The following is a 14,069-nucleotide window of genomic DNA, read 5'->3' on the forward strand; positions in this document are numbered from 1 at the left end:
TATATCAAGTTTCCCCAAAAATCATCCTTCTTTAAATATTTTCTTTTAACAATTTACACCCACCAATTGCATTATATCAAGAATTAATTTTAAAAACATTTTCAATAAAAATATTTTCAATCATTTTAAAACAACTCAAACGAGCCTAAAATAGTTTTGAGAAGAATATAATCGTGTAATAAAAAGATACCGTACCGGTTTGTTGTATCCTCCACCGGGTCGGGTTTAACACAAGTCATTTCTCATCGGTTTTATTTTGTTATTCTTCTACTGTCGTCGTCTCTCTTTAGACGAAGCATTTTGGTTTGACGCAATCAGTTGCACAGAGAGAGAGAGAGAGAGAGAGAGAGAGAGAGAGAGAGAGAGAGGAGAAGGCTCCGGAGCAAAGAGATGAGCGGCCACGACTCCAAGTACTTCTCCACCACCAAGAAGGGCGAAATCCCTGAGCTCAAAGAGGAGCTCAATTCTCAATACAAGGTCATCTCTCGCTCTCTCCTCTTTCTCTCTCTACACTCATATTTGTATGTTCAAATAGATCTGTGATCTACTTCTATTAGGGTTTCGATTCTTCGTTACGGTGTTTTGTTGCCAATTGGGGATTGGTTCGAGCAGATCTGTTGGTTTACAATTCGAGTTTTTGCTTAAATTGGTGTTCGATTTCTTCATACTTGTCAGTGTCACCCCGGGGTTTTGGAATTGTGTGGATCCGATACGGAATATGTGTATTTCACTTGTAGTGAGCTTTGTGTTCTGTTTGGTGCTGGCAAAATTAATGGAAATTGAAACGGAAACGAAAACGAAAGCGTAAAGGAAAATCTGCTCTTTTGTTTTTGTTTTCTTCTCGAGTGAGTAGAATTCGAATGCAATTCCTTTTTCGTATTTGGTAGTAACGAATCGCAGCATTTTTTATTGCTCAAAGTGCAGTCAATTGTAATTTTACATGATAATTTTACATTTCTGATGTCGGCATAGCTTATAAGTTCATTCCTGTGATTTGTTTGATTCCCATCACAATACCCTCGTTTGCACCATTAAATTTGATTTTTTTTAATATTGGGCCTTTTTTTCAGTTCCGAATTATGTTTCTTGTGTACTTTGGTGGAGACTGAGAAAATAATCGTCTTATATGGGTGGTACAGGATAAGAGAAAAGATGCCGTCAAGAAGGTGATCGCGGCAATGACTGTTGGGAAGGATGTTTCATCACTTTTCACCGATGTAGTAAATTGCATGCAAACAGAAAACTTGGAGCTGAAGAAGCTAGTCTATTTGTATCTGATAAATTATGCTAAAAGCCAGCCTGACCTAGCTATACTTGCGGTGAATACATTTGTCAAGGTAAAACTGCAATGGAACCTTCAGTTTTATACAGTTCACGCATCTTGATGTCAGAATCTGTTGCCCATCCAATATGTTGGTTGATATGCTGATTTTCAAATTCATATCTTCTCATAGTTTTCGAGTACCACACACTCGCATGTAATCAGATCAGGTCAATTCAGACATTTTTACAGATGACTTGTATGCTTTAGAAGAAAAGATAAGATAGGCGGACTATAGCCATTTGATTATAAGTTAACGGGCAAAGAATATGTGATGGATGCTGAAATTGCAATGTTCAAGGGTATATATAATAATTCAAACAGATAAGTATTGTAAAGAAGTGAACTTTATCATGCTAAAGCTAGTAGAAATGGAATTTTCCACATGATATTTAAATTCCAAGTCTATAACATCATCTCTTTCTTCAGTACTCCATCTGCTTCAGTTAATTGTCTGTCTTTATAATGGAGTAGGTGATGTTCCAAATATGATGTTCAGGATAGCCAAATTGGTCTTATGGCACCTTCACGATAGCCAATGTGATGTTCCAAATATAATGTTCAATAACATCATCTCTTTCATTTTTTTCCTTTTTCTTTTTTGAAAGGAGGTTAATTCCTACTTATGTCAAGAAAAAATTGAATTGAGCATTTTTCAAATAATTCTTTGTTCTAATTGGCTTGTGTTGCATGATCAATTATGCAGGATTCACAGGACCCAAATCCTTTGATTCGTGCTTTAGCCGTCCGGACAATGGGTTGCATTCGTGTTGATAAAATTACAGAATACCTATGTGATCCCCTTCAGAGGTGTCTTAAGGTTGATATTTAGTGCTTATACATTTTTTGCACATGCTTTCTTGTCAAAACTTAGTCTTAAGTTTGTTAATAATTTGCAGCTTGCAATGGTTACTTTTGAACATGTTGTAAAGTAGTTTGCGTGGCTTGGCTTGCATCTTGTTATCTGTTTCTTACTTTTCTTTACTTCATGACAGGATGATGATCCTTATGTTCGGAAGACAGCAGCCATATGTGTGGCCAAACTTTATGACATAAATGCAGAGTTAGTTGAGGATAGGGGTTTTCTGGAATCTCTCAAGGATTTGATATCTGATAATAATCCTATGGTTGTAGCCAATGCTGTGGCTGCTCTAGCCGAAATTCAAGAGAATAGTAATAGACCCATCTTTGAGATCACTAGTCACACTTTGTCAAAGCTCCTAACTGCCTTAAATGAATGCACAGAGTATGTGTACTTTTAGTAGTGCTTACTCAATTATTTTTATGTACTGAATAATATTCATGCAGTTATATCATGCTATCTTTTTGTTAAAATCCATTTCATTTGTTTATCTAACTTGATTATGATAAGTGCTCAGGTGGGGTCAAGTTTTCATATTGGACGCTCTTTCTAAATACAAGGCAGCAGATGCTCGTGAAGCTGAAAATATAGTAGAGCGAGTTACACCACGATTACAACATGCAAACTGTGCGGTTGTACTTTCAGCTGTTAAGGTGTGGATTTCATTTTCTAATGTTCTGAATCATTATGCCTTCAATTATCATCAATTGGTTACTTCTGTAATTGTTTTGTCTTTTTACCTCTTTACTTGCAGATGATCCTCCAACAAATGGAACTTATAACTAGTACTGATGTTGTTAGAAATCTTTGCAAAAAGATGGCTCCTCCACTCGTGACATTGTTATCTGCTGAGCCTGAGATACAATATGTTGCTTTGAGAAACATCAACCTTATAGTACAAAGACGACCCACAATCCTTGCTCATGAAATTAAGGTAAATAAAAATTAGTATCGGTGTAGAATCTTACTGTTTGATCCAATATAACAAGGAGTTGAGACTTGTTATAAACTATGTAGCCAGATTGTAAGTAAGGCAAGCGCACATAACTCTTGACTCTTTGTAGGTGTTCTTCTGCAAGTACAATGATCCAATTTATGTAAAGATGGAAAAGTTAGAAATCATGATCAAGCTTGCTTCAGACCGTAATATAGACCAGGTATACAAATCTTGCCAGGAGCTACTATTTTATAATAGACTTAATTGGTTGAAAGTTGTCAGTCTCAAAGGGGAGTTAAAATCGTGCTTGCTCCAACATTTCTGCAGGTTTTGTTGGAGTTTAAAGAGTATGCTACAGAAGTAGATGTGGATTTTGTCCGAAAAGCTGTCCGCGCCATTGGTCGCTGTGCAATCAAATTAGAAAGAGCAGCTGAGCGGTGCATTACTGTTTTACTGGAGCTTATTAAGATCAAAGTAAATTATGTAGTTCAAGAGGCCATTATTGTCATCAAAGATATATTTAGAAGATATCCAAATACGTAAGTTATGGGTTTTCATTTTTTAATTTTAAATTGAGATAACGAAAGCATCTTCCCTTACAAACTTTGTAATTGATTGCTATCTTGATGACAGCTATGAGTCCATTATTGCCACTCTGTGCGAAAGCCTTGACACTTTAGATGAACCAGAAGCCAAGGTACTTATGTTTATCTTCCTGTTAAAATATAGATCCCCAGCTTAAGATTTATGTTTTTTCTTTTTGTATTGCTATTAAATATTTCACTCCTTAAGCCTTCTGATTTTTACTTCGTGTTTCAATGCTCGTGTTCTTTCTCACTCTCTCCCCCAACAGGCATCAATGATCTGGATAATTGGTGAATATGCAGAACGAATTGACAATGCTGATGAGCTACTTGAAAGTTTTCTGGAAAGTTTCCCTGAAGAGCCTGCACATGTCCAATTGCAATTGCTGACTGCAACTGTCAAACTCTTTCTTAAGAAGCCGACTGAAGGACCACAGCAGATGATACAGGTTCTACTTTTGTATTATTCATGCATGGTTATCCTCTCTAGCTTCTTTTTCCTGTCATTCACCATAATTGCCACATTAGAATGCATAGTACCCTTATTAGAGCAGCCATTGTTCTAATATAATGTAGCATCTAAGAGGCGACACTCTTTTTTACTATGAATGAGAATGCATAAGGTTATATGTTTGTTCTCCTTTTGAAGTATTTCCTTGCATACTTGGGCCATAGTTGTATTTTCTAGATATTATCCAAGTAAAGTTCTCACTTTGTAGATCCATATTTGCAGGTTGTTTTAAATAATGCTACTGTGGAAACAGACAATCCTGATTTGCGAGATCGGGCCTACATATATTGGCGTCTTTTATCAACTGACCCAGAGGTGGGTTTGGCCAAAACGAGTTTCAGTTCTTTCTCATTATAATAACCTATCTTATTTTTTCCCCTCTCTTAGTCGATATATAGTATTTTGTTTCTTTGTCCATCCAATAGTTAATACATGCCCCTTTTCTTTTACATGTACAACCACAAATTTGATTTTCCATTTTCTTTTTCTTCGGGGGGACAGTTTGGGTTTGAAATCTATTTTGGGTGAAGATTTCTACCGGTTACCATTATTGTGCTCATGTGTATGCCACTTAAGTACAATTGGCCTGCTGTGAACCCTTTGGAAAACCATAGTTTGACAATTTAGAATAAAATATCCTGTTAGGGTTGTAGTTTTGAGCTCATGGGCACGCTTCTTATTTCACAGGCAGCCAAGGATGTGGTGTTAGCTGAGAAGCCAGTGATCAGTGACGATTCAAACCTGATTGATCCATCTCTTCTTGATGAGCTTCTTGCTAACATTGCTACGTTATCCTCTGTGTATCACAAGCCTCCAGAAGCATTTGTTACCCGTGTGAAGGCCACAGCGCAAAGAACTGAAGATGAGGACTATGGTAGCGAAACAGGAAATTCTGAATCACCTGCTCATGTTGCTGATAGCTCTGCATCCCCAACCGCAACTAGTTCAGGTGTTCCATATGCTGCAGCTAGACAACCTACACCAGTTTCGCCTGCACGTGTGCCTGCACCTGCACCTGCTGCTCCAGTACCAGATTTGCTTGGTGACCTTATGGGCCTGGAAAACAGTGCTATTGTCCCTGTGGATCACCCTGCTTCTCCTGCTGGGTAAGTATAATCGAAGTTGCATAGTGATCTTATTTATGTGATAGATTCCTTGTCATGTGGAGTGGACTGACTCTGATGGCTGTGGGTGATATTTTTTCCAATTTGTGTGAAAATTAGCTATGAGCTTTTGTCCAAAACAAAAAACTGCATATGAACTGGTTGATAAAGCGATCCAGTGGTTTAATTTAAATGCCACAAATAGTCATTGTCCAATGTAAAGTATCAAAATAACTTAATTTTCTGACCTATAATTGCAGACCTCCGTTGCCTGTCGTTCTGCCATCATCAACTGGTCAAGGGTTACAAATCAGTGCTCAGTTGACACATAGGGAAGGACAAATATTTTACAGTTTATTGTTCGAGAACAACACACAGGTTCCGCTAGATGGGTTCATGATTCAGTTCAACAAAAATACATTTGGTCTTGCAGCTGCTGGACCCCTTCAGGTACTTATTAAACAAGTAAGTTGAGGGAGATTTCTTGCCAAATAAAATTTGTAACAAAATACCTTAATGCCTATTAGGTTCCACAATTGCAACCTGGGACATCAGCGGGGACTCTCTTGCCTATGGTTACGTTCCAGAATATGTCTCAAGGTCCTCCAAGCTCACTATTGCAGGTTGCTGTGAAAAACAATCAACAACCAGTCTGGTACTTTAACGATAAAATCCCATTGCACATCTTCTTTACTGATGATGGAAGAATGGAGCGTGCAAATTTTCTTGAGGTAAAATCATCATGCACCTTCTGCTTCCTTTCAACTTTTAGGGTAGGGTCGTTTCCGTCATCAATGTTTGAACTTCACGACACGTCCTACTAGGGCCCCGTTTGGTATTGCTTTTTTTCATCAAAAACTACACTTAAAAGTTAAGCAATATAAAAGTGTTTGGTGAACTGCTGCTTATTTTAAAAGCGGTGGCCTACTTTAATAAAAAGTGGAGTTGAGCATTTAATGAATATCTTCAATTCCTATAATACCTTCATTAGATTTTAAAAATGACATTGTTTAACCTTCTACACTCATTTAATCCCTGGGAGAGCAAAGTGACTGCCACCACCTACCACTACCAACACTAACCTTACACCACCACTGCCATCATTGCTACCACCACCACCACCATAACCACAACCGCCACCACCTTCATCACAACCGCTGCCACCACCACCATTGCCACCACCATCACTGCCATCGTTGCTACCACCGCCACCATCACCACAATTGGCACCACTACCCCCAATACCGCCACAGCTGCAGCTGCCACCACCCCTGCCACCATTGTTACCTCTACAACCCAGCCACCACACTCACTATTTTGGCACCACCACTGCCCTTGCCACAGCTGTCATCGCCACCAATCTCACTACCATGTCCATTTTTTGTCATTATATACAATTATATCAAACTATTACATTAAAATTTACCAAAACTTTTACAATGCTTTTTATATAACACTTATAAAAATAGAGTTTATTAAACGCTCAACTGTTTTATTTTACAACTGATTATTCATAAAACTCATCATAAGCAGTTTTTATTTAAAAGTGCAACAATCCCAAACTGGCTCTAGATATAGGACCCATATCAAGCTGAAAATATGTGTTGGCTTTTTAAAGTTTGTTGACTATATTATTCTAGTGTATATTTAAGCAATGACGTCGTTTAGTTAGACACGGAAGGGAGCTAAGGTTGGGAGATGATAGAATACGACAACAATGGACACCTAACATCCCATTAGGGCCATTACTAGAGCAATGCTTTGCTCTTGTGCCTTGTTGCCGTATTTCCTTTCAGTTAAAAAGCTCGAGAGGAGTATGATGGAATGAAGATGAAGTGGGTCAAAAAGTAGGCTGTTGATTAAAGTGGGAGTTTTAAAACACAAAAATGGTAGAGAAGTTAAAACGGGGGTAAATGTTTTCGAAAAAGCAGTATAGTCTGGAACTTATTGATTGTAGCACTTAAACTCTGGTGCTTATCCCCATTGCAGACATGGAGGTCTCTTCCGGACACAAATGAGATTACAAAGGACTTGCCTGGAATTGTGGTGAGCAATGTTGAAGCGACTCTGGACCGCCTGGCTGCAACAAACATGTTCTTCATTGCGAAGCGCAAACATGCCAACCAGGACGTGTTCTATTTCTCAGCAAAAATCCCTCGAGGAATACCATTCTTGATTGAACTCACCACTGTCGTGAATAACCCCGGGGTCAAGATTGCAATCAAGACTCCAAGCCCGGAGACAGCACCTCTTTTCTTTGAAGCCATGGAGACTCTCCTCAAGGATTGATTCTGTTTTATATGTTTATAATTTTTGTATCTCTTTGTTTTTTTTTTTTTTTTTCTTCTTCTTTTCTTTAGTATTTGTAAACTCAGCAGCGGATAAAGAGTTTTTTTTGTCTTTTTTCGTGGTCGATCTGTCTGCCATTCTTTGTACTTTTCCTTCATTGCCAATTACATTGACCTTAAATTGTTCAAACTTTTGAGTTATATATTTCAATACACTGGTTGTCGTGGTTCGATTCAACTCGGTGTCTGATCGTTATATTCTTCGCCCTTAAGTTTGATGGTTCAATTCGTGTTAGAAATGTGTTTACCGATCACAGTTGTTAGAAATGTCAGCGACAGTTGCCCTGTCCGTGGACGACGTTGAACAGTTGACGTTGCAGGCTCTATTTGCATCAACGGTTGAAAGTCATTCACGCTCGTGGCAGATTGTGGCAACTGGCAAGCACGCCTAGAGTTAATGCTATGGAACCTGGATTTCCAATTTCTGCGTAATTTCTAATCAACCAATACCGTATCTTCCATTCCATTGATCTTCATATAACCATTGAGAGCCACATATGACCTAATTTGAGTTTGAGGAATGACTAGATGTACACAAAAAATGAAATGAAAGGGGTGATGTTATTTACACATTCTTAGCACTAGACGACTGATCACTGCCACAAGTAATCCTTAAGTGTTTAGAACTAATCACATTGTTGATACACATTTATCATGAATGGCTTTCATGTAAACTTTTACGTAGAAAGTAAACAACAATGTAAAAGAAAAGGAAGAAAACATGAAAGTGAATGAGCTTTTTTACAAATGGTCTTATATCACAGTAGTGGAGATGAGTGTTGCCCTTGCACCACCACTTTGCATGTGGGAACTGAGGAAACATCGCCCAAATTGCATTTGTTTATACATTTTCTCTCCCTTCGGGTCTGAGACTGTTTTCTTCTCGCCGAGTTAGGGCATCCGAGTTGACTCAGCAATCCCACCAGCCACACCCAGAGGTTCTTACAATCTTTCTCCCTACTTTCCATCTAGAGCTTTGAAGCTCTTTAACGCTCGTTTGACTAAAAAATAAAACAAAAAAAAAAAAAAAGATGTTCATGTATAGTTAGAATATTTCGAGTAAATGTGATTGATTTAACAGCAAAAGAAAACGGTTTCAAGTTTTGATTTGTACTGTCATTTGTTAGGTTCTAGAGAAAATGCAGAAACCAAATGAGATTTCAAGTATTTTTTTTTCTCTAGTTTTTGTCTTCGGAACTTAATTATGCGTTCCATTGAGTTTAATTTAAACTTTTTACAGCCGAATTATGTACTTTTAGGTGTTAATCACCTCCTAGAAAGTAACAGTGATCATAAGCTAATGAAGCTGTTCATTTGACTAATCTGTGAATCTGAAACCAATTTATCCCTAATTAATACACGTATATTATTTGTGGCTGGTGAAATGAATATATGGTTGGAGGCAGGGTCCTACCGTTGGTAAATTGCACAATGGTGGCTAAAGGAATGCTAAATTGCACAAAGAAAAAAAAAAAATACACGTATACTATTTGCATCTGTGTATGTATGTATAAACAAAATGCATATGGTTGGAGGCCCGTATTTTAGCTGTATGCGTGTGTGAATGTACACACGCATTCCCGACACCTATGTTCACATTATACTGAAAGTTTAATATTTTTGATGGGTATCATACTTGTTTTTCTGGTTTTACTCGTAGATGCCATACCCAAGAGAAAGAAGGTCAGAATTCGTTTTAAGCTACATGGAATTCCATGTTTGTTCACTTAATATTGAATCAATGATATTAGTCCCACAATTGCTCAATTGATTTTGGTGATCACTGTCTTAGGTCCGGTTCGCCACACAGCTCTCCTTCACCTGTCAGAGGCCACCGGTCGAGATCATTGTCGAGGTCTAGGAGAAGTCGTTCTAGGTATACTGGAAATCTCAAATTCCCTATTTTTAACCTGTTTTGGTTTTATGGTTTCTGTTTTATTCAAACCTAAATACTCTGGTCAAGCTTTGTTGAGTTGAATTGAAGAAAACTCTGGTTTTTCTTTCTGCAGGAGCCATGAACCTGTCGACGCATTTGTGAAAATTTAATGGCTTCCTTTCCATTTACACTTTAGTCATGATATTCAAGTGAAGCCTTGCTATTTGGTTGTAAAAATAACTGTTCTAGCTTCTAACATAACGTTTTTACCTATCTTGTCCTTTCTTTATTAGACTTCACATAGAATAGGTCATGCTCCATGTTTACTATTTAATCGCTTCATGTCAATTTGGAAAGTAATAATCTTTCGAGAACCTTAATACATATTATATTCCTAGAGAATCACATATGAGCTCTTGTTTCAGGTACTGGACTGCCATCTGGTTACAGGCCCTCACACCAGAGAATCTCGTGGATTTGGCTTTGTCGCAAAGGAAACTGTTGAGGATGCAGAACGCTGCATCAAATACTTGGATCGGTCTGTGCTTCATGGTCGATTAGTTACAGTTGAAAAGGTATTAGTTTCTGTCAAATGATCAAGAAAGTTGCCGTGCAGTATGCAGTTGAATTGTTTATACTTTTTCTTATGAAGATTTTACCTATTAAAGATGTTGCCAAACAAGTTTTGACAGCAGGTCTGGTCACTGTAGCCTTCACTATCTAAGCTCTACACAGTCGAAACTATCCCCTTCACAACATGAGTGTTTGCGTCGACATTCAAAAATCATCAATACAAACTCAACTATTTTGCCGAGGGTTGAATGCCCTTTAGTCCTCTTTTTCGTTTGCAACAGCGTCTTCCATGGTTGTTATTTACCTTACTATTTAATGCCCTAGAGGCATGGTAAATTCTTCTTGTCGCATTGCTTTTTGGGCTTCTCCTACTTAATCCATCCGAACTATATGTTGTACCTAATTAAAATAAAAGGTGGAAGTTGGACAGAAAATCTCCTTGCAGCCAGTCTGGTTAGCAAGGCATGCCGTTTGCTTGGTATACAGTTAGGAGGGTGACTTTAAAAGTACGATAATGCACTGCTATGGACCGTCCGTTGCGATGATTATGATCCACATGGAAGCAGCCGCAAATGGAAGGCACTGTTACTGTTTTAAGTAGATTGTTGACTTGTTTACCTATCTTCTATTCACTTCGAGTCATCTATTCACGTATTTATCTTCCATGACGCTATTTTGTGTTTTGTGTAAATGTGCAGGCAAAAAGGAAACGAGGGAGGAGTCCAACTCCAGGAAGGTATCATGGTTTGAGAGATAAACGAGGTACAGACATGGATCAATATTCTAATTTTCTAGCAATTGTGCATCGTTGCTGACCTTAACATGGGTTGGTCACAAAACCGAACTCTTACTTGGATCTTTTGTCACTCCTCTCCCTGTAACCTTTTACACACACTACCGCAGGAGGTCTACTGTGTTATTTTATGCCTGGCCCTCTAGATCTGAACAATCTGCATTTCGGGTGTACAATCGAGTTCGCCATAGCTAATTTTTAGATTAGAGCCTATTTTAATGCTTTGTTTGAGGTGTGGTGATGGGGGAATGTGGTACTCTTGAAATTTCATTCCTTCTTCAGCGCAACGGTGAAAATGTTTCCTCTTTGACCTCACTTAGCTTTTAAGCCCCGATAATGTAGCCGAGTTCACCTTACCCTTTTCGTCGTGTCCCATTTATCATAAGTCTACAGTGCCTACTTCCTTTGAAATGGAAAGATACTAATTTTGAAGTAGGATTGAGACACTGGATTCACATCTCATGTGAACCATCTTAGTGTATATGTGTTTTCTTTGTATTTCAATGGAGGTTTTCGGCAACCTTCGAAAATGGCAGAGAATATAGAAAGAATTTCAAAGAGAAGATGATGAAATATATTTCTGATTTTTTTTTTTCACCCTTACAACATGTGTGTGTTTGTTACCGTTATACATGGAAAGGAAGGGAGATCCTTCATTCACCAAAACCAAGGTACAATCTCAACCCTTAATTGCCATCATCCTATGAGATGATGCCACTTGCCTTAATCTATCACTTAAGCTAGATACAAGATTGAGCTACCATATGGACTATGATCCAATGGCTCAGATTCAAACTAAAAACAAAAACATTTAAACTAATTATTTGCCGCCAAGCTTCAGCTGAAGGGTTACACACCAACACTCCCATCTAACCCTTTAGTTGATTTAACTCCGAGTAGCTCCCTTAGATTTGCAAATCGATCGTTAGGCAAAGCTTTAGTAAGTATGCCTGCAATTTGCTCCTCAGTCCTACAGTACACCAGTTCAATCTCTTTGGCTTGAATTGCTTCTCGGATGTAATGAAATTTTCTGCTGATGTGTCTTGTCTTTTGATGAAGGACAGGGTTCTTTGCTATAGCAATGGCTGATGTATCTACATGATCTAAGTTCCTTCCACTTGTTCTTCTCCAAAATCCTCAAGTACAAACCTCAGCCATTTTGCTTGAGAAGTAGCTTCTGCAGCACTAACATATTCTGCTTCTGCTGTGGACAATGCCATTGTTCTTTGTTTGATTGATGCCCATGAGAATACACCGGATCCTAGTGTAAATGCAAACCCTGAAATGCTCATCATATCATCCTCACTTCCTGCCCAGTCACTATCACAGTAACCAATTAGAGTAGTTGTCTTCCCTTCTTCAAAAACAATTCCAAAATCAATTGTTCCCTGAATGTATCTCAGCACCCTCTTTTGCTGCCCCCATGTGTTTCTTGGTAGGATTATGCATGAACCTTGCCAATAGACTTGGTCGAAACATCACATCAGGTCTAGTTGTAGTCACATAGAGCAAGTTTCCCACAATCTGCCTATATTCTCCTTCATTTACAGCTTCACTTCCATCAATCTTGCTCAATCTCTCATTCATTGCAAGTGGAGTAGCTATTGTTTTGCAGTCTTTTAATCCAAACTTCTCATTAAACTTATGTGCATAGTTCTTTTGGTGTATGAAAATGCTCTTCTCAGTTTGTAATACTCTTATTCCAAGAAAGTGATGTAACAATCCCAAATATGTCATCTTATAGTGCTTCATCATGTCATCTCTAAACTCTTCAAGCATTTGTGGACTGCTACCTATGTATACAATATCATCTACATATAAGGAGACAATAATGATACCTAAATCCTCATTTGTTTTAACATACAAGGTTGCTTCACGCTTCACTTAAACTCTTCTTAAAACCAGCACTGTTGAAATATGCATCAATTTCATCATACCAGGTCCTTGGTGCCTGTTTCAATCCATATAGTGCCTTGTGCAATCTGTACACCTTAGTTTCTTCATTCTCCTTCACAAAACCTTGTGGTTATTCAACATACACTTCTTCTTTTAATACTCCATTGAGAAACGCAGACTTCATATCTAGTTGGTACAAGTTCCATTTCTTTTGTGCAGCAAAGGCAATCAAGGTTCTAATGGTATCTAACCTTGCCACTGGGGCAAAGGTTTCATTGTAGTTAATTTCAGGCTTTTGTGAATAGCCTTTAGCCACCAATCTAGCTTTATTTTTCTGCACAGTACCATCTAGATTAAGTTTGGTCTTATAAACGCACTTGACACAAATGACAGGTTTATCAAATGGTCTCTCAACAAGCTGCCATGTATTATTCTTCTCTATCATTTCCAACTCAGCTTCTATTGCATTTCTCCATGATTCATCTTTAGCTGCATCATCATAGCTTTCAGGTTCAACAATACATATGTAGCACTGAGCCATAATTTCATTCACACTTCTCCACAATTTAAGTGTAGAAACACATACTTGAGACTTGTCAATCACATTTTGACTTTGAGAAGTAACAAGTTGCTCAAAATGAGAACTTTCACCAATTTCACAAATCTCAGTAGCACTTTGACACTCAGTGACATATGGAAATCTTACTTCATTGTTGATAGTGCAGTTCCAATCCCAGGAAGCATTCTCATCAAATGTAACATCTCTTGATAGAATGATCTTCCTTGAAATCGGATCATACAATCTGTAACCTTTCTCACTAGCACCATATCCTACAAAGATGCACTTATGACTGTTTTCTTCCAACTTGTGTTTGAGATTTGAAAGAATGTGCACATAGCAAAGTGAACCAAAGACCTTCAAATGAGCTATCCCTGGTTTTCTACCATTGTAAGCTTCAAATGGAGTTGTTTTCTTCAATGCTTTGGTAGGACACCTATTAAGTAAATAAACTGCAGTATTCACTACTTCTGCCTAAAATGCATATAGAAGATTCATTTCATGTAACATTGACTTTTCCATTTCCACCAGAGTCCTATTCTTTCTCTCTGACACACCATTTTGTTCGGAAGTGTAAGCCATAGTTAACTGTCTTTGAATTCCTAGCTCACTGCAGTACTTGTCAAATTCTGCAGAAAGGAATTTTCCCCCTCTATCACTTCTAAGGCATTTAACCTTATATCCACATTGCAATTCAGTCTTTGCT

The 14,069-nt window shown here is 38.0% G+C and overlaps 2 protein-coding genes and 1 long non-coding RNA gene across 3 annotated transcripts; 2 read left to right on the forward strand and 1 right to left on the reverse strand.

Annotated features, from left to right (window-relative positions):
* Positions 1-209: 209 nt before the first annotated feature.
* Positions 210-7,844, forward strand: LOC137713060 (beta-adaptin-like protein B). The gene is made up of 15 exons (XM_068452300.2): positions 210-477; positions 1,140-1,337; positions 2,028-2,141; positions 2,317-2,567; positions 2,701-2,836; positions 2,938-3,117; positions 3,248-3,340; positions 3,448-3,659; positions 3,754-3,817; positions 3,974-4,153; positions 4,438-4,530; positions 4,903-5,321; positions 5,579-5,768; positions 5,846-6,049; positions 7,308-7,844. The coding sequence occupies exons 1-15, from the start codon at positions 391-393 to the stop codon at positions 7,605-7,607; spliced, it is 2,721 nt and encodes a 906-aa protein (XP_068308401.2). The 5' UTR covers positions 210-390; the 3' UTR covers positions 7,608-7,844.
* Positions 7,845-9,112: 1,268 nt separating this feature from the next.
* LOC148691232 (uncharacterized) lies at positions 9,113-10,734 on the forward strand. The gene is made up of 3 exons (XR_015955797.1): positions 9,113-9,349; positions 9,459-9,542; positions 9,968-10,734. It is a non-coding gene; the product is annotated as an uncharacterized LOC148691232 (long non-coding RNA).
* Positions 10,735-12,011: 1,277 nt separating this feature from the next.
* Positions 12,012-12,495, reverse strand: LOC148691233 (secreted RxLR effector protein 161-like). Its single transcript, XM_088683954.1, has 2 exons — positions 12,375-12,495; positions 12,012-12,265 (listed from the first exon to the last, which is right to left on the reverse strand). Exons 1-2 carry the CDS (start codon positions 12,493-12,495, stop codon positions 12,012-12,014), a joined length of 375 nt encoding a protein of 124 aa, XP_088540080.1.
* Positions 12,496-14,069: the final 1,574 nt, after the last annotated feature.

Source organism: Pyrus communis, chromosome 14 (assembly GCF_041283825.1).
Source record: "Pyrus communis isolate YQ-2024b chromosome 14, ASM4128382v1, whole genome shotgun sequence".
Taxonomy (NCBI): domain Eukaryota; kingdom Viridiplantae; phylum Streptophyta; class Magnoliopsida; order Rosales; family Rosaceae; genus Pyrus; species Pyrus communis.

What these genes read in the sequence shown, in the direction of transcription:
- LOC137713060 (XM_068452300.2), top strand. Translation starts at nt 391, where the DNA reads ATGAGCGGCCACGACTCCAAGTACTTCTCCACCACCAAGAAGGGCGAA. An exon ending in TTTTATCAACTGACCCAGAG is followed by an intron (nt 4,531 to 4,902) that starts GTGGGTTTGGCC and finishes CTTATTTCACAG; the next exon opens with GCAGCCAAGGATGTGGTGTT. An exon ending in CAGCTGCTGGACCCCTTCAG is followed by an intron (nt 5,769 to 5,845) that starts GTACTTATTAAA and finishes AATGCCTATTAG; the next exon opens with GTTCCACAATTGCAACCTGG.
- LOC148691233 (XM_088683954.1), bottom strand. Translation starts at nt 12,495, where the DNA reads ATGAATGAGAGATTGAGCAAGATTGATGGAAGTGAAGCTGTAAATGAA. An exon ending in TGATGTGATGTTTCGACCAA is followed by an intron (nt 12,266 to 12,374) that starts GTCTATTGGCAA and finishes TTGTTTTTGAAG; the next exon opens with AAGGGAAGACAACTACTCTA.